Source organism: Thalia democratica, chromosome 8, assembly GCF_965202585.1.
Source record: "Thalia democratica chromosome 8, ktThaDemo2.hap1.1, whole genome shotgun sequence".
Lineage (NCBI taxonomy): Eukaryota > Metazoa > Chordata > Thaliacea > Salpida > Salpidae > Thalia > Thalia democratica.
The window spans coordinates 30,810,228-30,834,251 of record NC_139172.1 but is presented as its reverse complement, the minus strand read 5'-3'; the positions used below and the strand labels follow the sequence as shown (position 1 = coordinate 30,834,251).

Here is a 24,024-nt window from a genome sequence, read left to right as displayed (position 1 = left end):
ATTTTAAGGTTTACCACATTTGGTAAACTTTATTTTTCCTGACAATAAAACTTAATTTGAATATGTTTAGACTACACTCATAAAGCCAAGAGTCCAACATTTCAGTTATAACAATGTAGGTCTTCTTTACCGTATAACTATGACTACCGTGACTAATTAAACGAACCAAGTTAAAATGATCATACTACAACATCAATTTTTTGTTTCCAGGATGCCAACACATCGGTAACAGACGTGCTGACGGGAATCGGTAAAGTATGGCAGCAGTCTAATAATATCAAGGACAGTTGGCAGTTTGGTGAAGTGAACATACAATCCAACACTGAATGGAGGTTTGAAATATTAACTTGATTGATTAAACACTGTTTAGAGCTCGAAAATTATAAAAGTTTGTGCTATCTAGAAGTAAAAAATAAACTTTATAAACGTATTTAAGTTCTAAATAATCTCAAAATTAATTTTCACTAGTTTTAAATCACTACATCTCCACTGTTTTTTAACTACAGTTTTTAATTTTTAGTTTAGTTGTGTAACAGTTTTTAATTTACTTTAACTTAAATGTTTTCTATGTCCAGCTCATATTGGTTTATTGTAAAGTTTTACTACAACAATGGTTTTTATGTAAATATTTTTTAATTTGTTTCATTGTTTGTGTGATTACTATACAATTTGTATTTTATGTTGTCTGTGTAATATTAGTTTTACAAAAGCTATAAAACTTTCAGACAAAACTAATTAGTAATATTGCTATTATAAAATTAAGAAGTTAGCTAAAGTGAAAACAAATTAATAAAAAACCAAGTGCAAAAACAGATACTTATTAATTATTGAATTACCAACAGAATAGTGATAGAAGCGATCAAACCCACAACGTTCGACGATGGGGCGGTTGCTATTGACGACCTCAACCTGGTACTTCACCAAACTTGTGCGGGTGTTGACGTCACCACCCCAGCCCCCATAAAAACAACCACCCCAGCACAAGTTGGTGTTGCTTAGATACTAAACACATGTTGCTTTCCATTAGAAGTGTTATTAATATGCATTTATTTAATATTCTACCTGCAAATGTAAATGACAAGATTAAGTTCAAAAAATAAAGTTTTACTCGTTAAAACTTATATCAATTCCAATAATTTCAGCCACCGAGCCCATGGGACTGCGACTTCGAGTCTGGTGATTTGTGCGGATGGCAAGTAGTACCAAACCTCAAAGGTAAGTGGGCAACCAACCAGGGATCGACCCCAACAGACAACACTGGGCCTCCTAGCGACCACAGCCTGAAATCCCATCTGGGTACTTACCTGTACTTTGAAGCTGACGGCGTTGAAAACCTCGGTACTGCCAGGTTTAAAAAAAATTAAATTGTTTAGAATTTTTTTAAAATATAATAGGCAATGCTAAGTTTGTAGAGATCTATTCCATTAAAGTTGATATTCTCTAACTATCTTGCTAAATGTTTACTTATCTCAAACAAAAGTTTATACTAACTTAACGATTATTAAGTCCTAAATTGATATATACTACTGCTTCGAACTAACCAATCAAACCATATTTCTTACTGAAACTTTATAAGTAATTTATAAGCTTAAAAAGATAAAGACAACCTACAGAATTCACATGTTTTAATTTTGCATAACAAAAATTGCTATCCAAACGCTGAAACTTACACACTTACTCAACATCAAAATTTTTCACACAGGTTCAGCGTAAGTTCGATCAGCGTGGGGGTGACGGGCAGGTGCTTGAACTTCTACTACTTCATGTTCGGTGAGAACGTGCAGCAGCTGAAGTTGTACGTCACGAAGCAGGGAAGCAGCGAGACCGTTGTGTGGCAGAAGGCAGGAGATAGAGGCGATCTGTGAGTAGTTTGATTGGTTTTGAAATAAAATTTAGCAGATGTTTTAATTTAGGGTTGTTTGAAAAAAGTAGTCATTTTTTTTAAGAGATTTACCTTTAATAAAATAACAACTTAGAATTAATTAGCATTTGCCTTATACTCAAAACTGGTTGAATTTTTTTAGTAAAAAATATCAATTAAGAAGTTTTTAATTGCTACCTAATCAATATTCAACTACTTAATAACTTGCACGTGTGCGTTCATATCTTTTGGTTCATATCTTCATTTATTGCTTAAAGTTTGTGTTTTTGCTGTAATTCTACTTTATAAATACAACTTACAACAAATAAATTTGAATAAAAGATGGAGGAGCGCAAAATACACTATAAAGGATCAAGGAACATACAATGTTGTATTTGAAGCAATAAGAGGGGAAGGTGTTTATGGTGACATTGCTATCGACGATATCAAATTCACTGTTAGTTTGATAAAGTGATCTTGTGTTAGGACACATAGATAACATTATACATATATTTTTTGTCATTACCGAAAAGTGTATGCATCATCTTATCACAATAACTTGAGCTCAAAAAAAAAAACAATTTTATCCTAAACTTTTAATTAACAACTGACCAATGTATAAAAATGATTAATGTAACATTTTTTATTGACGGTTGATACTTTTGTAAATACGTATTAAAGTTGGAGGAAAACGTACAAAGTAAAACAAATATTTTGCGATCAAATTCAAATACTCATACAGATGGGAGAGTGCGTGGTGAACGCGAACACGTGCCAGTTCGAAGACAAGAATTTATGCGGGTACACTTTGGACGACAACGGGGATTACCAGTGGGTGTGGACCCAGGGAAGTTCCCCAAGCAGCAACAAGGGACCCCAGACAGGTGACCACACGACCAATACTGAAACTGGACATTACATGCTCGCAAGTTGGTAAAAAAATATAAAGTAATTACTTTATATTATATTGAAAAAAAAAGTAAATAAAAGAGTTACATAAAAAGCTTAAGAAAAACTTAGTAAACTAGCTGAATTTAATATATTCAAAAAAAGAGTCGTTAAAAAAATACTCTCTAAAAACGTAAAAGTATACCTCGATTGGTGGTAGAAAAACTTTGTATTAAACATAAATGCTTTACTTACGTTTAGTTAATTTTTTCAAACGTTAGATTTTAGAAACCAAAACAAAATTAGTAAAAAGACCTTGATTGGTTGCCAGCTAAAAAAGTGAAACTGTGGTTGAATTTATCAAATAATATAACATGTGAAAACACATTAAATCTAAAAAAAAAATTTACCAACTCAGAGAGTCCTAACGTGGTGGAAGGCAGCGTAGCGAGGCTGATAAGTCCCGTCTACCCGGAGACGTCGCTCATGTGCTTCAAGTTCTGGTTCGTGTTGTACGGGTCGAGCAGCAAGTTCGGCAAGCTGAACGTGTACTACAAGACCGAGGTGGAGGAGAAGAAAGTGTGGAGCATATCCAAATCTGTGAGTTTGAGAAAACGAGTGAGGTTTTGAACAGCATGTTTACATGGCATTTTTAGAGCAAACAAAATGTTATGTACCAAGCTGTTTTATAGTTTGAATTTTTATTGAAATTTTCTGAAAAATTTATTGGATCACAACTTTAGTCAAAAAAATAACAAGCTTTGTTAGGGTTTTATTTTTACATATTACAATGAAAATTAAGTTTTAAGGAATTATTAGAATCAATAAAAAAAAAGCCTCATTTAAGACAGTTTGTACGAAGTATTTCAGTTCTTTTTAATCTCTTTTTAATATTTTTTAACTCTTTTTACAAAAAAACTTTCACAGATTGGGTTCAACTGGAGGAGGTCGCAGTTCGGAGTGAACTCTCCACTCCCGTACCGGCTCGTGTTCGAGGCTGAGGAAGGAGCTTACAACAACGGCGATAAAGCTGTTGACGACATCACAGAGTCACTTGGTGGCTGCTTGCCGATCGGCGACTGCGACTTCGAAGTTGGAATTTGCGGTTGGAGTCAGGTTTATTGATTGAAATATCAGAAAATAACTATCAAATAATAAAATAGTGTGTTTATGGATGTTATAGAAATAAAAAAAATTAATTTACACAATAATGTTAAAATATTATAAAAGATAATAAATTTGTACTAAGTGTACATTGGAGGTCTATAAAAAGTGTTCAACTGGGTTTTTCGGGCATTAACTCTAGTAAAAACTAAATCAAAAACCAAAAGAGAGGGTGTAATAATGTAAGATCTCTATGATATACAACAAAAAATCTACTATTTAAATTTACCCAGATCGACTATCAGGACGCGGACGATGCTGATTGGATAAGAAGATCTTCTGAAATTATGCCGGATCACACCAACGGAAAGGGACACTTCATGGAGTTTGTCACTGACAATCAGCCTGCTGGTAGCAAAGCGAGGTGATAATGAGTGCTCTTTATTTAAATGTAATAATTAATTAAAATACTGCCTTAAGAAAATGATGAAAATATTATTTAGTATAAGCTTGTTAGATCTGAAATATAAAAAAATAAACTCACAACACTAAACAAATATTGTTTTTACGTATTCATTTATTCAAGCTATTTAACCTTACAAGCAATTATTTAAAACTTTTATTACACCGCAAGTTAAAAAAGTCCAAAATGTTCAACAGTTTTATTCTGACAGGCTTCTGTCCGAGCAAGTGGCGGAGAGCTTTTTGGACGCTCCGTACAAGTACTGCATGGTGCTGTTCTACCAGCTGAAAGGGCAGGGCAACCAGCTCAAAATGTACGATGAAAACTCGGATTTCGGTGAACAACTCGTGTGGACATCACCCAGCCAAGACAGTTAGTTCGCAACAGAACATTTTACTGAATTTGTAACTTTGTCAGCACATAACATTCAATAACTACGTTCGTTATAAAACTGCTTTGTCGGAAGCTTAAAAAAAAAGTTTATAAACTTGTTTATGAAATATCTCGTATTCGGCCTAAACAAAAATTATTGATTCGAGTTATTGCAAAAATTAATTTCTAATTATTGCTTAGCAACGGAATGGACGTTCGTGCAAGTTGATGTGACGTCATCAGCGTCATTTGCCATCGTAATAGAAGCGACTTCCGGTGGAAATCCTGGTTTTGTCGCTATTGACGACCTCGTCGCACTTGAAGGACCGTAAGTTACTAGCTCATTTTAAATAGTTATCTCATAAATCTGTTTGTTGTATAGGACAAAAAGACAACTGTTGTTACCCGTATAAAACTATCTACAGTTGAGCAACAATGTTACTGATACCTTTTTTAATTAAAAAAATTGTTTGTCTTAGGCTAAAGAGTCTTAAAATAAAAAATTGATACTTCCTCCCGTTTAATTAGTTTATAGAAAATCTAAGTTAGCTTCTAAAGCTGCTTGTCAAAAGGAAAAGTATAAACAAAGTCTAAGTCGTATATTTCTAATTATCAATTTATAAACTTAAAATTAAAAGTTGTCAACGTCAAAAAAGTAATTATGATAGTATTAAACAAAATTAATCCAGTTTCCAAAAACCTTAAAATTTAAAAGCAAATATTTTAATTAATTATCTCCAGCTGCCAAGATCCCTCCCCGCTCCCGCCTTTCGACTGCTTGGACGACTTCTCACAAATCGACGGCAAGTTCGAGTGCGACTTCGTGGAGGACTGCGGGGACGGCAGCGACGAGGGAAGGTGCGGCACCTGCGACTTCGAGTCTGGCAGCTGCGGGTGGCAGGACCAGAGCAGCGGGCAGTACGAGTGGGTGCAGACCAGAGGTCGGTTGAAGTTTCGTTTGTTTAATATATTTACTAAATAAAAGTAATGGAGGCTTAAGTATAACTCTAAAATGAGATTAAAATAAAATTTATAAGTCAGGGATTAAGTTTATTTTTTTAACAAGTTTATAAATTTATTAACTATTATGTCGAGCGATCTATATACAGATCTTAATTTCAGTAACATTCGGTGGCATGTTTTACTAACAGCTATTAATGACCGCAATTTATACAACAGCAATAATCTCTTTTTTTAATGAAAGCTTTTGTATAGCTCTCTAACAAGGCTATGCTGTCGCGTTATTGCAGCAATATTTAAAAAAACTCGAAACGTTTTACAAGCATGCTTTCCACCACAGCTGACCAAGCGGGGTCGAACGGACCGGACACCGACCACTCGACCCAGAGCGGACTGGGAAGCTACTTCGCGGTGGAACCGTTCTACGGGACCATCAACTCGCCCGCCAGGCTGGTCACCAGCGTACTGAGAGAAGCTTCAAAGTCTTGCGAACTGAGGTGAGCTCGGTTTCATTGTTTGTACGTATTAACAATATGGTGAGTTGTCATTCCGCAATAAAGAGCTCAACTGAAAAAGAGCAAATGAACATTAGCCAGACAATTTCAAATTGAGAGTTTTTATTCTACACAGCGTTTTATGCAAACGCGATGATCACGGTTGAAAAACTCTTAAAAAATGAATTTTTAAATCGTGATCATCGCGTTTGCATGAAACACTGTGTAGAATTAAAACTCTCAACTTGAAATTGTTTAATTAATGTTTCATTGTTTATACATATTGTGTATTCAGTGTTTTGGTTTTTGCTTAATTGTTTAATTTATAAATTTCATGTCTCAAACTGTTAAAAATAAAGTTTGTTTCATGTTTAATTTAAGTAAATTATGGAAAACGATTATTTATGACATTTTCTTTTTTAACTTTTAAACATAAAAATACAACTAACTTGAAAACAATCTTTAAAACCTTAAACTTCTACAAACCTTAAAACTGTCAAATAAATTAATTTTTGCTCCACTACGAGTGTACTCGTAGTAAAAAGAACTTTTACACAAATAAAATTAAACGAGCTGAGAACATTTTTTAACTTTTAAAACATTAACTTCATCACAAAACAAAATTTATAAAAGATAATTATAAAATCACCTTCAAGCAGTTTCTACTTCCACATGTTGAACTAATTTAAAGTTTTAAAATGATTTGGGTACAAGTACTCACGTATGTAAAGATACAATTTTCATTAGTTAAAAAATCAAACAAAAAAAGTACACTTGTTTACTTTATTGTAACTGCAATGTTTGAATTAGAATGTAATAAAATAACATTTTAAACAGACTTTTATGCTTTATGACGTAACAATTTTTAGCTACGTATTTCAAAATTACTGTTTATAACTAAATTTACACTATAATATCATCAGTTTTTAGCAAGTTTATTCTGATGATGAGCTAAACGAAATTAACTAATAAACCTTTTTTAAATGAGTGACTTATATTTAAACTTTTTAGTTAATAAAAAAAGAAATAAAAATAAAACAACTTTCAAACAGTTTCTACTTCCACATGGACGAGCAGACCGTCAGCTACAACTGCCCGGGCCTCGCCGCTAACCTCAACTGCGCCGACGGCGTCTGCAACGGCCAGAAGGTGGGCTGCTGCTTCGACAACTACCAGCTGGCCTGCTTCCCGTGCAGCGGTCCCTGCAAACCTGACACGTACCTGGATGGCGCCAGTGAGTCGAAAAACTTTTTGTCGAAAGCTATCGTTTACTGAGATTAGTAATTGTAATAAGTTTAACGACTTTTGTTTGTTAACGCTCGTTCAAAAAATAAAAGAAGCTTAAGAAGAAAAATTTCGTTAAAAATTAAATTTTATGCAAGAAAATTTCTAATAATGCAAATATTTTAGTAAATAAAAAACCTGACACATACATAAAACAAAACTTGCAAAGAAAAAACTTTTCCAGGAAGCGAACACTTGGATGTGGCAAGGAGCGGCAACCGAGTGAGAATCGACAACTCGACAAAGGGGAGTTCCCTTTTCGCGGAAAACCACGAGGTGGGCGAACTGGTGGTGAGCGTGCGACAGGGGCTGCAGGAGACCGTGGTGTGGGCGATCGCCGAGAGGGACATCCCCAACAGGTGGAACTACCAGAACCTGCACCTGGGAAGGATAAACGGGGCGTTCGAAGTTATCGTGTCCGCCACCAGGTTTTACTTAAATTTTGTTGGTAGTCAAAAAAGTGATCGTAACGACAAAACTCGAGTTGAAAAGCTTATTTTGCGAAATAGTCAAGTTCAGTGATTCAACACGTTCATAAACGTCGTTGACGCAGTAAAAAACTGTTGTTTGGAAAAACTTTTTGACTTAAACGAAACTTTTTAGGCGTTCTTCACTGAAGGAAAATTACAGTATTTAAGAACCAAAGTTTGATTTATGAATTGATTTCAACTTTGCTTATTACACAACTAAGTTTTGTTTTACGTCACGAAAAATGCTCCTAACTTTTTTAAAAAACGCGTATTTTGTTTTTGATATTAACGCTAATTTAAAAACGAACTCTACATGTAAGAAATTTTTTAAACACAAATCATCCTTATTGAGATTTATCATGCAGTCGAACAAAGCTGTGAAAATTTCAAACAGGTCGTTCGACATACCGGGCTCGATAGCTGTGGACGATATCAGGTTCAACAACTGCGGGATACCCAAGCTAGACAAACCCGAGGAATGCGACCTGTACCACCTCAGGTGCGACAATGGGCTCTGCATAAACCCGTACAGGGTCGGTATACTTATATATATCATAGTGAACAATACAATATAGCTGCACAGAAATGTTAACTATTTTTTCAAGTGTGTACTTTGCGTCAACCTTTACGAAAACAGTCACTTTATGTTTTTATTAAGCCTGTGAACTTTTACATCTACTTATTAAAAAACGTTTGATCTGCGTCAACCCGTACAGGGTCGGTGGCTAGTGAATAAATAAAAAATTGAATAAGTGTAACAAAATGATAATTTTTTATGTACATTTTGTATCTGTCCTCGTATAAGCCATCACTTTTACATGTTTGTTCATACTGTTGTATTATTGATTTAACATGTTGATTTATATATTTATCAAACATATTGATTTAAATATGATAAACTATAGAAAAAGAAGTAAATTAATAACCTGTTAGTAACTATTAGGATTTAAAAGAATTTCAAAACTTTTGATACGCTTTTTAAATCTCAGTGTTTTAAATTTCGTCTGACTAAGAAACAACTGGTATTTTATCAAGCTCTACTTGGTAAAATGAAAACTTAATTCTTACTTTCAACTGATTGCAGTTTGATTGTTTTTAGGATTTTTGTACGCCTTTTTTTGAGATTCGAAAAACTTAAAATATGTGTTTCAAATATATGAATTAAATTTAAAAATTAAATGTAATTACCCAACAGAAATGTGATTTCACGGATGATTGCGGGGATCTTACTGATGAAACGAGCTGCAGCGAGTATGTCAGATGCGACTTCGAACGCGGTGACCTGTGCGACTTTACGCAGGTATTTGAAACAATTAGTGTTTTTCTCGATAAATAATACAAGTACAGTTTAGTGTGTTTGTGGTTGTAAAAGTGTTTACACCTTCAAAGATACAAAGTGACTAAAGTTAGCATGTTGAAAGACTTGTTTGATACGCAAACGTGTTTCAAAAGCAGTACAGTTTATAAAAAGCTAAAACTCGAAAAACCGCCGGTATGTATTCCTACCACCAGTATTGGCGTCAACCTTAAAACCAAAGTTTTAAAATTTTAATTTCTTTCAGCCTCAAACGTTTAATATTTTCAGGCACCAGACAACGACGTGGACTGGAAGATCCAGCCGGCTCTGGCCAACAACAACCTGGTACCCGGCGAGACCACGCCCAACAGGGATCATACCACCAACACCAACTCCGGAAGCTACATCACAATATCCACCAAGCTGCCCAACTTCAGAGGTTAAATGATTTGTGAAAGATGCAAATTTTTGTGAAAGCGTCTTTAGATCATTTGTATTAGATATTAGCGTTAAAAAATGTATATATGTATATTATTGTAGTTGCAAGTTCGACGTAAAAACCATATTATACACAGGAAAATTATAAGTTCTATTAAAGAAAATTACAACGATTGTAATTAAATTTCTAGTTATATCTATAACCAATGAACGAGCTGTTTCAATTAAAAAAAACATCAAAAAAAAAACGATAAAACTTTTACTAGTAAAAAATTATTCAAAGTTTCACAAAGAGCTTATGATTTTAACCCGCTTACAAAGGACGATGCAGCGATTTTTCTGAAAATTTTTGAACACAATATTTTCATCCGCTAACAGGCGACAGAGCGCAGCTGTTCAGCCCGGTGTTCGACCCTGCCACGTCCAACTGCAACTTCATCTTCTACCTGCACATGACGGAGCAGACGCAGGGCGGGGGGGTGAACGTTTACTACCAGACCGAGGACGGCGGACCGCTGAGCTTGCTGTGGACGAGGACCGCCAACACCCACGACTTCTTCAGCAGGTACGTTTGTTCGCTTGATGAAGTTACGGTTGAATGCTTTGTAATTTTATGTGTAGTTTAATTACCAACATACTATCAAATTGTATAACAACGTTTTCTTAACAACAAAAAAAAAATTACTAGAACAGTTTTACCATGCTGACCACTTTTTATTTTAGTGTAAAAATGTTATTTTGCTTTAGAAATAGTTTTTTAGTTAGGTTTAAAAATTTTTTTAACAAAACATTTTTTCTGACTTTTTGTCCAAACTAATCTTGTTTAACGCTCAGGTTCGACGTTTCCATGACGAACGTGGTGACCACGAGGTGGCGTATCATCGTCGAAGCGGTGGTTGGCGGACAGGAGCGCGGGGACATCACCCTCGACGACCTGGTGTTCAGGGACGGTTGCCACGTGAGCAGCGACCAAGCGTTGCCGCCGGGAACCACTCCCGCCCCCACACCCAGTCCCTGCCCCGACGGCCAGTTCGTGTGCGGCGACAAAACTTGCGTCGACCAGGCGCTTGTGTTAGTTTGATAATAAAGACAAGTATAAATTTGTAGTTGGGGTGCTTAAGATAAAGTGTTTAACGAACAAGTGCAAACGCGTAACTTGTGATTAAAAAGAATAAAAATACTTCGAAAAGCTGCTTGAGACGACTTTTCTAGATGCTATTAAACTTTTATATACAAAAAAAAAACCATGGAGCTACAATCTATAATTTTGATCAGGCAACCGGACAGGTGCTTAACAAACGTTTCAAGTATTTGTCAATTGCAAACAACACTTTCGCAGCTGCGACTTCAAGGAGGACTGCGCCGACTTTTCTTTTAACTAAAAATATTTTGTTCAAAGCAAAAAAGAACTATTTTAATAAGAAATAATTTTAAATGTGACATTAATTTAAATTTTAGTAGAGATATTTAATTGATTGAAATATTATGCAATTTATAAAGTTTTGAAAGTAAAATTTTTCAAAATCATGTGGCTCGTGAAAGAATTAATCTTGTAATCTATCGACTAGAAAAGTTGGCCAATGGACGTAGTATCTTTTTACTAAAAATTTTCACTTTTACTCCCAACCATTTTTTCTTAAAAACCTAATTACGCTTGAAGTTCAGGTAGTAAGCCTGACCGCCAAACCGCATAAAAGTGTGGTACTGAGCTTCAAGTGTAGTTCGGTTTTGAGTTAAAGTGGTGGCGGACAGCTTTCGTTATTTGTTTTTAAGTCCTTCCGCTGCGAATTCCTCCTATCGGAGGAATTCTTGCTCTCGGACTTTTGCACAAATAACGAAAGCCGTCCTTTATGCCACGTATGAATAAAAATAAAAGTTGCTTGAGGCGACTTTTCTAGATGCTATTAAACTTTTATATGCCAAAAAAAACCATGGAGCTAAAATATATAATTTTGATTAGGCAACCGGACAGGTGCTTAACAAAAGTTTCAAGTATTTGTCAATTGCAAACAACACTTTCGCACAGCTGCGACTTCAAGGAGGACTGCGCCGACGGCAGGGACGAGCGGTACTGCGCCAAGTGCTACTTCGACAACGACCAGTGCGGCTGGGTGGACGTCAGCGACGACAAGTGGCGGTGGGCGAGGGAGAACGTCACCATCTTCACCGACCCCATTGCGCCCCAAGTGGACGGCAGCAACAACCCCGACGGATAGTGAGTTTTTATTTATCTAGAGTTTTATTTTCTATCAATGTCGGTTTAACAAGTTTTACGGCGAACTAAAAATCGAGTGCTGGATTTATTTTTTGACAAATGATGTATGCCCATATGGATAGTTAGTTTACAAAGAAGACTTGATGTTTCTCGAAAAAAGACTTACTTAGAGTTTTCAGCAATGTTTTTTGTTTACTTGTTTAAAAAAATCGAAAAGCTTTCCGTTTAAAAAGGAAGGTTAAAATTAAATGCTTAAGTTTGCTTTTAAAACTACGCAGCAACATAGAGTAAAATAATAGATTAAAAAAACAAATTTAGCTAAAGCTTTGTGACGTCATAAGTTTGGTAACTCGTGTTAACTCACAACAGCTTCATGCACGTTGACGCAACCAGAAGTCAGTACCTCGGAATCGCAGACCTTTTCAGCCCCAAACTGGGCAAGACAGACATCGGATGCACGATGAGTTTCAGGTATTTGTTTTAAGTAACAGTTATATGTTTGAAGTGGTATGACTTTACCAAAACAATAATTACTTTTACTTTTACACCAGCCAAACGATGTGTTTTTACCTTTAGTCACAAAACTTAAAATAAAGTTTGTCCGTTGATCACCAACAAAACTAAAACAAAACTTTCATCACAAAATCAAAGGTACTACATGGGAGGGAGCAAGCAGTCCGGCATCACCATGGTCCTGGTCGGCAACTTCAGAGGAAAGAGGGATTACGAAGTGGGGTGGAGAAGGATATCGGACCAGAAGAACGACTGGGTCACCGCTAACGTCGCTATTGGTCGGTAAAATAAATTATTCTTTTAATACGTGATGATTGGTATGACCAGTTAGTTTTTTTGGTCATAGGTCAATTTGATTTTAAAAATTGAGTTTCTACTGTACTAGTTTTTGGATAAAAAACGTGTTGTGTTTTCTTATACAAGTTGTACTTCAGTCCTGATGTGCTTTTCAAAGTATTTTTTATGATTTTTTATCGATACACCAACTAACAGAAGTTAATAATATTATATTGTATTCGATTTAAAGCCTTTGAGTTTTATAAAAATTTTAGTAAATGCTCCAAGTAAAAACGAAACAGCATTCCGCCTTATTTTAAATAACAAGGATAACAAAAACCACTTTATGACTTGAAAATTTCAGTTTATAATTACTATAGCTATGTATGCTATTTTTTGTCTTGAATATGAACTTGGCGTAATGTTTAATGAAATTTTAGATAAAAAATTAATTAAATAAAAAATTTTTAAACTAAAAGTAGTTTAATAGCTATACAACGCTTAACTGTAAACACTTTGTAACAAACAGGAGCAAGGGAGCCAGGCTGGAGGATCAAGATAATATCGCTTCCTTGTTTGAAGGGATACGACTGCAACGACCACGCCATCGACTCAGTCAAGTTCCAAAACTGCGTGCCTGGACAGTTGCCTGATAGTTCGAGTCAAGTGGGTTGTTTGAAAAATAACAAGATTAAGAAGCTTGTAGATAACAAGTTGTGCAAATCATTCGATTTTTTAAATGCAATAAACTAAAGTCGTTAAAAACACTTAAGTCTAATTGCAGTTTTAAGAAAAAAGTAAATATAGAACTTCTAAGCTTGTCTATTTTTGAAACAATTAAATATTTTGCCTGCTTGTTTCAATGATAAAAAATTAAATTTCAATATAGTATTGCTCTAAAGTATTAGTATTATTAAAATTAGTTACAAATATAGTTATTAATATTGTTCAAGATGATACTTATATATATATTGCTTACTAATATCATTGTTAAAGTTGCTTACAGACATTACATTTAGTGTTGTTTACAGTTTTAGTATTATATACAAATATAGTTGTAATTTTTTCATAATTTCAATTATTAATTTTGCTTTAATTAATATTGTTTACAGCTCACTTGCGACTTCGAGGCGGACATGTGCGGTTGGTTCAACGAGGCAGGCGACAATTTCAACTGGGTGAGGAAGGTGGGTAAGTCCCAAGACCGATTCAACCTGACCAACTCGGGGCCGACTTTCGACCACACCAAAGGTTAGTTGCAAAAATTAAATGCAAACTGCAGTGTTAGCAAAAATTTAAATGTAAACAATATAATTCAATATTGATTTTTTTACTGTTTAAAGAAAAACCGTGAACTTTGCGACTCAATACTTTTTTTGGAAAAACTTTTGCTGTTAATTTTTATTTTGTTTAAAAAATTGTCACTACTACCATCCTCACTCAACCGAATAACCACAGGTCAAGGCGGAAAGGGCCACTACCTGTTGGTGGACGCAGGCGACAAGTTCAACCCGCAAAGCAAGGCGTACCTGACCACCTACAACCAAACTGCCATGGTACCGCAAGGGTCTTGCATCACTTTCTGGTAAAAATTTTTGTTGTTTTGTTAGATTTTGCATGCTTCTTAGAATTATAGTAGTGAGTTTGAGAATTTTAGCGGTTAATCTTTTAACGTTAAAGATCAGTGTTATAATAACTCTTAATAAGCTATTTATATGACATTTCGAAAAATATCTTATTTTGTTTTAGGTATCACATGTTTGGACCTAGCATAGGTACATTGAACTTGTACATTATCAAATACGGAAAATCAGATTCAGGAGTCGATGATTGGCTCAGGATCTGGTCCAGAACCGGAACCCAGCAGAACAAGTTTGAAATTAAACAACATGCTATTTTGATATTAGATTGAAGATTTTAATGTATTTTATAGTCCTGAAAAAACATGATTGACTTTGTCTATACTTTTATGATCGAAGCTATTAAGGTTGCAAGTGAAACTAAAATATAACTTTTGTTTCAACTATTAGATTATTGGAGGCAAAAGTTTTGATTCTTAAAACCATTACTGCTCAAAGAAAATTTTATTTCAGTTTTCTTTGCTATCTGATTATACTTTTGTGGCAAAACAAACAAATTTACAAGGTGCTACATTTTAAAAGTTAAAATTTCAACAGATGGCTGAAAGCATCAGTGCACCAATGGTCGTCCTACTACAACTGGAGGTTGAGATTCGAAGCTATCAGAGGAGGTTTCGATGGGGACATCGCCATCGATGATGTTGTTATAACTCCTGGTTAGATTTCTTTTTCACCTTTTATAAAAAAATATAAAAGCTACCCATTTTGCTTCAGTTGTTATATGAAAATATTTACCCTCTAGGTTTTTGATAATTTTTTTTAATTATGTTTATTTATTGTGTTGTCTGATGGTTTTTTATATTTTTTCTAGTATTTATTTTTTGATGTCTAAACTAACATTTTAACTTATTTTCTAATAAAAAAAGTGAAATTGGACTGAACTTTTAAGTTTGTATATAAAAGTTTGCACAGAAAAAATTTACTTTCAGACAGACAATTTCTTTAACGAACAACGCTGTTAGAAAAAAAACCTTTATGATAATTTAAACAAAAAAAACTTCTTAAACTAAATATTTCGTTCTTTAAAGGGGAATGTCCCGAACCAGCAACAGAGTGCAACTTCGAAGGAGACCGTTGCGGATGGATAGACGACGACACGGCTGATTACAAGATGTCCAGGTCACCCGCCGGCAACGCTGGAGACTACAGGGTGGACACCGACCACACCACCATGTCAGGGGACGGGTTTTACGTGCATAACAATGCGTACGATCACCTTGGCAACGCCGGTTTGTTCGATTGGTTGTTATGAGTACATAATGTTTCTGTTTTAATGATTTTTTACGTTTTATTTTTACATGATATACTCTTCAATGTTTTTTACTTATCGTTACCTCACGGATAATACTTTTACCTCTTTTTTAAGTAATGATTATTGAGAAAATGTAACTTTAAATAAGTTTTTTTGCTTACCCTCTGCTTTTATTCCCTGTTTATATTTGTAAAAGCACACTTAAGCGTTGTGAAAATAGTAAAAACAAAATCAAAGAGTTTTAAATTTGTTTCATTTTAATTTCAATTTACCAAAAAAATTGTTTTTCAAACATAACAATTGCACCCAGGATTAACCGCGAGGCTGAAAACTCCCTCTTTCGCAACTTCCAACACCGACTGCCTGGAGTTCTACTACTGGATGTTCGGAAAAGGTTACGCATCACCGGGCACGCTGAACATTTACCGCCAATTCGAAGACAAGTTCGCGCCCGATCTTCTGTGGAGCAAAACAGGAAATCAAGTACGTATGAGTTTGATAAAATTTAAAATTGATTATCGAATTTAAGTTGAATTTAACACTCTACGGTAATATGTTTTGTTCAGTGCTGCAGACGAAAACGGAAATGTTTATTTGGTTGTATTTAAAAAATACGGTATATCTTTTTATTTCTAAAAAAGTTTTCTAGATTTACAATTTTCAGACGCATACAAAGTGTTTGTTTCTATACTTAAGCAACTTGCTTAAAACAAAATAAAAAAAGTTAAATGCAAACTAAGAAAAAAAAAAATTAATTTTTTTTCAGGGAAACGAATGGTTGAGGGGTACCGCCACCATCCAGGCCACGGACCGTCCCTTCCAAATAATATTCGAAACGATTACAAACGGAGAAACCAAGTCCAAGTCCATATGCCTCGATGACGTCATAATACGCCCGGGCGCCTGCTACTCCCCCGGAAGCTGCGACTTCGAAGACGGTGGTTTGTGCGGATACAGAAACAGCAAAGACGAAGGTTGGTGGAATTTAAAAAATTTGAATAATGTTAATGGATAAGTTTTTGTAGTGCGTTTATATCATAATAGAGGTTGATTAAATTAAAAAATGTAAACTCTTCCTTTTATAACTTTTTGTACATTGTGTTTATATATTTTCAAACAATGAGATCTTTAGTTTGACTGTTTCGTCAAAATATTCATTTCATAATCACTTATTATTTTTTTAGCAGTTTTTGTGCGATTTTGTATTGGCTGGCTGTTTTTTGTAAAAAATTCTATTCATACTTTAAAAAAGTGTTTTTATTTTCCGAATTAAAAAATGTTTTACGTAATATTTTTTACAACATTTAATTCGAGCGTAAATAAAAACTTAATAACCAAAAACAACTCCGTATGAACAAAAACTAATGTTTAACAACCTTTTAACGCAGGAGACGATTTCGATTGGATAATAGGCAGCGGGGGCACTCCCAGCTACTACACGGGGCCGAACTACGACCACACGTTCAAGAACAAGTCGGGTCATTTCGCCTACGTCGAGTCCACCAAGCTCAACTTGCTGGGCAAGAAGGCATGGCTCGTCTCAGAACAGTAAGTTGCATTTTGAGGTTTTCAACGAATTTTTTTATCTGTTTAGCATAAAATGTTAAGTTGGCCAATAAGTCTTAAAAGTCTGCTGTTTCGTTTCGATTAATTATGAACAAAGTCAACAAAAAATCAACTTAGAACTCTTGTTCATGAAAGTTATAACCCTCCTTGTTCACATCGAAATCGAATGCTTTGGCACTTTAAGCTAAAACTTAAAAAAAAACTTTAACTTAATTTTTTTATTCAGGATACCAGGTTCCCCTGGAGACTGCCTCAAGTTCTTCTACCACATGAAAGGACCTGCAACTGGAACGCTCAACGTCTACACTGACACCGAATACGGACAGAACCTTTTGTTTAGTTAGTTAGAAAAACATAAATTGTATAAAAAACTTTGTTAAGTAAAAATATCAACTGTAGAAATGCCTATGAATTTATTGTTTCAATAATAACATTAAAACAAGTTTCTTTAACTTTGAACATCAATAATCTTAAATTAGAGCAAAAAAACTCTTTTTTTAATCATAAGTGCAACATAATATTTTTACTTTCCAAGGCAAAACGGGAGACCAGGGTAACAACTGGGTGCAGAGGAAGATGAACGTGAAAGTAAACATCCCCTATTACGTCATATTCGAGGTTGTCAAGGGCGACGAGCTGCTGAACGCGTCGGACATCGCCATTGACGACGTCACAATAGCGCTCGGATCCGATTGCGACGGTCAGTTCTGTAATTTAATAAACATTAAATGTTGTTGCTCAGAATCGAATAAACTTTAAAAAATGTAATAAGATTCTTTTTAAATCATGTTTACGCATATGTTTAATTTTTTTTCTTATACAAAAGTTTTTTTTGGTTGATTTAAATCAAGTATTATTGAATTGTTTGAATTAAAAATCTTAGTCTTAGTTTCTTTGAAAGCTCATTGCCAACAACATGAACCGTGACTATTAAATTTCTGAATGCCAGCTTTAGACTTTCAAAACTTACATAAAAATACCTTCAACAAAAACCTTTAAACAGGTAACGTCCTGACAACGGAGTCCCCAGCAACCACGCAACCCACTCCCACATACAACGTGCTGCCTGGCAACTGCACATTCGAAACCGGCACTTGCGATTGGACGAGCGAGAACGACGGTGATTGGGTGAGGCAGACTGGAACTTCCGCCGACGGCGTGGACAGTAATCAGGGGGTTTCCCTGGACCACACCACTAACGGTGCAGGTTAGAAAAAGCTTTTTTAGACTGTGATTTGTTGTTTATTTTTGCAAGTAATGTAAAAAGTCTTAGAAACACGATCAAATTAAATAAAGAAAACTTATAACAGAGCATGTTTTAATAGCTGAAAAGTGTTGTTTTGTATGTCAAAAACAAAAGCAAGCATATACAAGAAGCATCAACAGTAGATAAAACTCATCAATTATAAATATTATTTTCAAATTTAATAAAATTTCTAAAATACTTAAAAATCAACAACTTAAGTAAGTAGAATAAGACACAGATATTACAATGTTTAAGAAACAAGTAACACTACCAACACAAGATTTTGAGACAGTTGAATTTAAACTAACTCCAATATATTATCCAGACACGTGGCACGTAAAATCGGAATCGGCCGGATACGAGGACGGAAACTACTGTATAATCGAGGTGAACGGAAACGACCTGTGCAAGAACACTAGGGGGCATAATATTGTGGTGATCAATCCCGTAAAAGACACCATCGTCTCGAAGGCTTTCGATACCTGGCAGACAGATGATTACGTCACTTCTGCTGGGGTTTGAAATAAGATTTTTTTTGTTTTGGTTGTTGATGTTTAGCTTTAAATTTTATTTTCATTTAATTTCGAAAGCACGCAATAACATACAAAATCCTCAAAAAAAGAGCTAGTTAGTTTAGTATTGTTCGGTTGACCAAGGTACCAGAAATTAACCGTGTAATATTTATTTTTTGACAACATGTACTTGTTGAATCAAATTTTAAACACACACCATATCATACAAAAAATACAGCTTTTTTTGTTTGAAAAAATGAAAATTTATCTTTGCTGATATGGATAATTTCAAATATTTTTATTCGTTAGGTGGAAGCAATGATCAAGTTTTTGGACGAAGAGGTGGAGTATGAGTCAATCATAATAATGGCCGTCCAGGACGCTGCCGAGGGGTTGTACTTCACTGATTCGGACGTGGCTTTCATGGAGAGCCTGGGAGCAGGCGGTGACGACTGCCCCATCAGGATCAGTTTGTTTTCTTATTTTTTTAAATTTTATGTTAACTTGTTTAAATTTATTGAAAGAAAAGGCTGTTTGTAAGGAGATAGTTTCAAAATAATCCAGACAAAAACTTAAATTCTACGTATAAAGTCATTAAACTAATTTTATCTAACAACTTTTACTTTTTTTCTTCCAATTTTGAAACGTTTGAAAAAATCCACAAAACAAATAACAATCAAACAACACAGATGCGCGCGACGCTTGGACGATGGTCACGATGAAGGTCAGGGACCAGACAGAAATTCCAACGTGGTTCGACTGCAAGTACAAGCCGCTGCACAATGGTCCAGTGTCACTGGTCGCCACCATTGATACAGGTTAATTTGTCTTAAAATAATGTTGAATTATTTTGAAAGGTAAAGCAATTTAAAATAATTGTAAATGTTTAAAGACATTTTTATGTTACTATACGCAAAACTTTAAATAGAATAGTTTTTTAGCTAATGTTTATGGAAATATCAGTAGTTATTTACACTGAACGTTACTAAACATCAACCTTTTTGTAATTTACCGTTATCAACTTTCAAAATTTATTTAGTCAAGCGAAAAAATAACAAAGTCGAAAATTAAAAGAAAATAAAACTTGCTAGATATAGGTCCGATTGTTAATTAATTTATCAACATACTTTAAAACATTTTACGTTTAACCTCCAGGATACTACATGCACTTCGACGGATTGAGCGCGGGAACGACGTCACGCTTGATCACTTCCAGGTACTTTCCCCAAACCACAACCCAGGGGTTCTGCATGAGGTTCTTCTACCACCTGTACGGCTCCAACATCGGAACGTTCGAAGTTGTGGCGATTGACGAGAACTCAATGCAGGAGCTAGTTGTTAGTTATTCAAGCTTGATATATGAACATTAAATATTTTTTCTAGTATACTAGAATCACTTCTTAACTCAAAAAAATGTTAAAAGCTTAAAAGAAATTGATGCTGTAAAAACGGATAACAATGTATTTATCAATATATGATAAGTAGCCTAGGGTTTAAACAATACAAAAGCGAGTTGGTAGCTAGAAGTATTAGAATAATCTATTATATATTAACGAAGCTTTTCTGTTGCTTTATTTTCATTTCTTACTTTTAACATTTGTTATTTTACCTATTTTTACCACGGTTTTTACTACTACTTTATATTAAAAAGTACTACTGTTGTATTACAAACAATTATATTTTCGTCACAACTTTTAATTTTCAACAAAACTAAAAAGAAAAGTTCATACAAGTGCAGTCTCGACCCCGTCAAGTTTAAAAATCAATCGTCGCACAGATCGCGAAAACGTCGAGCGGCTCGAAGGACTTGTGGCTGCCAGGCATCGTCCACTACTCCAACCCCACTTCCGCCTACAAACTCGCCTTCCGCGTCACCAAGACCGGAAGCTGGAACGGTGACGTGAGCGTCGATGACGTCACGTTCTCCGACGGCTACTGCGAGGGGGATCCCGGAGACAAGGACGCGTGCGATTTCGAGCAGGGGCTGTGCAACTTCGCCAACGTCGGCGACTACCAGTGGAAGGTCGGCAGTCAAGGTTGGGAAAATTTATTCAGATTTGTTTTAGATGCTTTACATAAATGCATACTTGTGTGTGCCTTAGCAAGTGGTTTAATTTTCAGACGCGTGTTACTTTTAGAAAATTATTGTTGTTAATGTGGTTTAAACTAGTTTAAACTGGTAACTTGAATGTTACGTCGTTGCTTCAAATAAAATGGCAAAATAGATTTGTAATCATATTTATGTGCATTTTTACTAAATAATATCTGCAATATATCTTTGAAAAATTTTTGTTTTTTCTTGTTTTTTTTGCTGTTAAATTATTTTTAAGCAAACACTGTATCACAGGAAGCCCCAACTACGGAACGGGTCCGACCACCGACCACACGACAGGAGCCTCTTTAGGCCAGTTCGCATTCGCCGACCCCAACGAGGCGCCATCTGGCGGAAAAGCCGCTTTGAAGTCACGTGAGTACATTACCGCCCAGGAAGCTTCCTGCTCATTCCCGTTTGTTTACCAGGTATGGAACTTTAATTTTTCTATATATTTAAATTTCCTCGATTTGGTGGTCATAAAAATAAATAATTCATGCGGTTTGTCTACAAATCAGCTTTAAACCTTTGTGTGTGTTTCGAAGATTAGGTAAAAGAACTAACAAAATCTCAAGAAATTGATTTTAAAATTGTTAAAGTGTAATAAATAGCCATCCTACAATCAAGTTAGTATAAATCCTTTCAACATTTGTTTCAAAACAACAATCGACTAAAAACGAGTTCAACAAAAAAAAATCTCCTTTTTCACACAGAACGTGACGTACTACGAGTGCACGACGGTGAACAACAACGGCGAGCCGTGGTGCTCCGTGGACCCGATATACGACGGTGATTGGCTCCAGTGCGGTGCGCGCGGTATTGTGTACACCACCGGGGGCACGGGAAATTCCCTACCATGCGCCTTCCCCTTCACTTACAACGGGGTACAGCACTGGACGTGCATATACGAGGACCATGACAGGCCCTGGTGCTCCACGACGTCGGAGTACGTCGGATACTGGGGCAACTGTCTCGGTGAGATTTCATTGTTTTGTATTTATTTTTTTACACTTTATGTCTTTTTTAAGTTACTCATCTATCAAAGTATGTCTATAATGGTTGATTAATAGTTGATTAATTAGGTTTTTTGAAAAAGTCAACTAGCATGTACAAAAAAACTAGCCAATTAAATGCTCAAAATCATTCCTACTAAAGGTTTAATAAATTATTCAAAATAAATTAAATTATCTTCTTTATTACGTTATCACCATCAATGTTAAAATATATTGACTTATTTAACTTTATTTACAAATTATCAGGCGGCAACTGCCTGACGTTCTGGTACTCTATGAGCGGCGACGCGGGAACGCTGAAGGTTCAGCAGCAGGTCAGGGACCAGGGAACCGACCACAACCAGGTGACGTTCGTGAGGCAGGGGAGCAACTCGGATGACACCTGGGTGCTGGGGTACGCCGAGATGTACCCTTCAGCGTACAAATACAACGCTGTGTTCGAAGCTTACAGAGGTTTGTAAACAATTTAAATTTGTTTTGTTAGCCGAAATGTACCCAACGTCGTAAGTGGCCTTCGAAGCTCACAAAGGTGACCATGTGGCTTCTTAATAGCTTTTTTCAAGTCTAAATAGCGTAGTTTGTAATTGATGCAATTTCATTTAGTACAAGGTGTATGATAACTTATAAAGTCTTTACTTGAATACTCGACCATATTTTCCAACTGTAACCTACGAAGATAAGAAAAGCTTACTTGTTACAGATAAAATTTTTAATCATGCACATAAAACAAAATCTAGCGTGACTGACATCTCACAACTACAATGCCAATGCGCAACTAAAACCATCAACTTTATTTTTTCAGTGCCGCATGTTACCAATTTTTTTTCTTCCGGCAGGTGACAGCACGCAGGGCTCGGTGGCGATAGACGACGTGCTGATGCTGGACAGCAGCTGCCCCAAACCGGGAACCTGCGACTTCGAGGCCGGCCTCTGCACCTACTTCAACGCGAAAGGGGACGATTTCGACTGGCTGTGGGACAGCAGGGCCAACTCGCAGGTCGCCCCCCAGTTTGACCACACCACCGGTGAGCTTTTTGAACAAGATTAACTTGAGTTTCTTCAAATGAAGTTACATATAATAATATATTTTTGCTATTAATTAAAATTCGACCACATCAATGGTGAGCTTGTGACAATTTAATAAAAAAAACATGTATAACTTATAATATAATTACTTAATTACTTAATATAGTATAATATAAGGTTTTTAATAACCATTTTAGATAACTTAACATTTAGGTGGGCTAAACAAGACAGCAATTTAGTGAATTTTTATCTTCTAAGTGCTTTTATCTAATATATCTAATATCGAATATAAATTAAAATAATATTATAACATTTTGTAATAATATGAGATTTCAATAAAACTCACTTAAAATATTTTAAGTTAGTTTATTTTTATATCAAACACAAACATAGTCTTTTTTATGTTTTACATTAAACTTCAGCCATGTTGAGTTACTTCTAAACAGAATGTTGACTAACTTGACTTTTGCATGCTAAAGCTGCATGCTCCAAACCTATAGAGGTTTATCATTTTTGGTTTCCATTATTTTGCGATCGAACAGAAAACCAAAAACTTAGCTTAAAATTTTAATGGAAACTAATGTCAGTTTTTTTACTTAAACTTTGATACTTTTTCACACGAATCAAAAGCATTTAAAAGGTAAAATAAAATAACACCCAGACACGAGCCAGGGTCACTCGGTTTTTGCGGACATGAGCTCAGGACCGAGCGGAAGTAAATCCAAGTTGTTGTCTGAAGTTTTCACCGTTGACACAACCACCGGTATCACTGACAGGTATTATACCATATAATTAGTAATTCTAGCAGAAGGTTTTAATTTAATTTTTTAAACCTAGTTTTAAATGCAACTGTCTTTGAGTTGAAAGCTTCTTACATTTAACTAATAAAATTACGTTGTTGAACTCATATATAAGATTATTACCTTAAAATAGTTTCATCCCAACTTTAAAAAATAAAACTTTTATTTTGTTTTCACTCAACGTTGCCATACTATAAACTTTGTTTTAATCCCGCAAAATGTTTGCTGCGACGCATCAAGCT

General features: G+C 35.2%; 1 protein-coding gene across 1 annotated transcript in view; it reads left to right on the top strand.

Moving 5' to 3' along the window:
* Positions 1 to 24,024, top strand: part of LOC145843135 (MAM and LDL-receptor class A domain-containing protein 1-like) — a 79,259-nt gene that overhangs the window by 24,444 nt on the left and 30,791 nt on the right. The window contains exons 52-96 of the mRNA XM_082950597.1: positions 211 to 332; positions 843 to 984; positions 1,143 to 1,348; positions 1,703 to 1,861; positions 2,204 to 2,318; positions 2,604 to 2,790; positions 3,168 to 3,349; positions 3,677 to 3,865; positions 4,147 to 4,277; positions 4,528 to 4,688; positions 4,890 to 5,016; positions 5,430 to 5,629; positions 5,989 to 6,145; positions 7,195 to 7,359; positions 7,615 to 7,854; positions 8,291 to 8,429; positions 9,092 to 9,212; positions 9,489 to 9,632; positions 10,010 to 10,196; positions 10,466 to 10,702; positions 11,658 to 11,846; positions 12,216 to 12,317; positions 12,498 to 12,637; positions 13,165 to 13,301; positions 13,748 to 13,886; positions 14,094 to 14,220; positions 14,385 to 14,507; positions 14,813 to 14,931; positions 15,304 to 15,504; positions 15,838 to 16,010; positions 16,294 to 16,501; positions 16,916 to 17,075; positions 17,320 to 17,432; positions 17,629 to 17,793; positions 18,097 to 18,300; positions 18,665 to 18,840; positions 19,161 to 19,320; positions 19,541 to 19,669; positions 20,007 to 20,188; positions 20,629 to 20,887; positions 21,199 to 21,371; positions 21,657 to 21,918; positions 22,203 to 22,409; positions 22,793 to 22,981; positions 23,644 to 23,758. Of these exons, the coding sequence (XP_082806723.1) occupies positions 211 to 332; positions 843 to 984; positions 1,143 to 1,348; positions 1,703 to 1,861; positions 2,204 to 2,318; positions 2,604 to 2,790; positions 3,168 to 3,349; positions 3,677 to 3,865; positions 4,147 to 4,277; positions 4,528 to 4,688; positions 4,890 to 5,016; positions 5,430 to 5,629; positions 5,989 to 6,145; positions 7,195 to 7,359; positions 7,615 to 7,854; positions 8,291 to 8,429; positions 9,092 to 9,212; positions 9,489 to 9,632; positions 10,010 to 10,196; positions 10,466 to 10,702; positions 11,658 to 11,846; positions 12,216 to 12,317; positions 12,498 to 12,637; positions 13,165 to 13,301; positions 13,748 to 13,886; positions 14,094 to 14,220; positions 14,385 to 14,507; positions 14,813 to 14,931; positions 15,304 to 15,504; positions 15,838 to 16,010; positions 16,294 to 16,501; positions 16,916 to 17,075; positions 17,320 to 17,432; positions 17,629 to 17,793; positions 18,097 to 18,300; positions 18,665 to 18,840; positions 19,161 to 19,320; positions 19,541 to 19,669; positions 20,007 to 20,188; positions 20,629 to 20,887; positions 21,199 to 21,371; positions 21,657 to 21,918; positions 22,203 to 22,409; positions 22,793 to 22,981; positions 23,644 to 23,758 (7,463 nt within the window). The remainder of the gene's footprint in view (positions 1 to 210; positions 333 to 842; positions 985 to 1,142; positions 1,349 to 1,702; positions 1,862 to 2,203; positions 2,319 to 2,603; positions 2,791 to 3,167; positions 3,350 to 3,676; positions 3,866 to 4,146; positions 4,278 to 4,527; positions 4,689 to 4,889; positions 5,017 to 5,429; positions 5,630 to 5,988; positions 6,146 to 7,194; positions 7,360 to 7,614; positions 7,855 to 8,290; positions 8,430 to 9,091; positions 9,213 to 9,488; positions 9,633 to 10,009; positions 10,197 to 10,465; positions 10,703 to 11,657; positions 11,847 to 12,215; positions 12,318 to 12,497; positions 12,638 to 13,164; positions 13,302 to 13,747; positions 13,887 to 14,093; positions 14,221 to 14,384; positions 14,508 to 14,812; positions 14,932 to 15,303; positions 15,505 to 15,837; positions 16,011 to 16,293; positions 16,502 to 16,915; positions 17,076 to 17,319; positions 17,433 to 17,628; positions 17,794 to 18,096; positions 18,301 to 18,664; positions 18,841 to 19,160; positions 19,321 to 19,540; positions 19,670 to 20,006; positions 20,189 to 20,628; positions 20,888 to 21,198; positions 21,372 to 21,656; positions 21,919 to 22,202; positions 22,410 to 22,792; positions 22,982 to 23,643; positions 23,759 to 24,024) is intronic.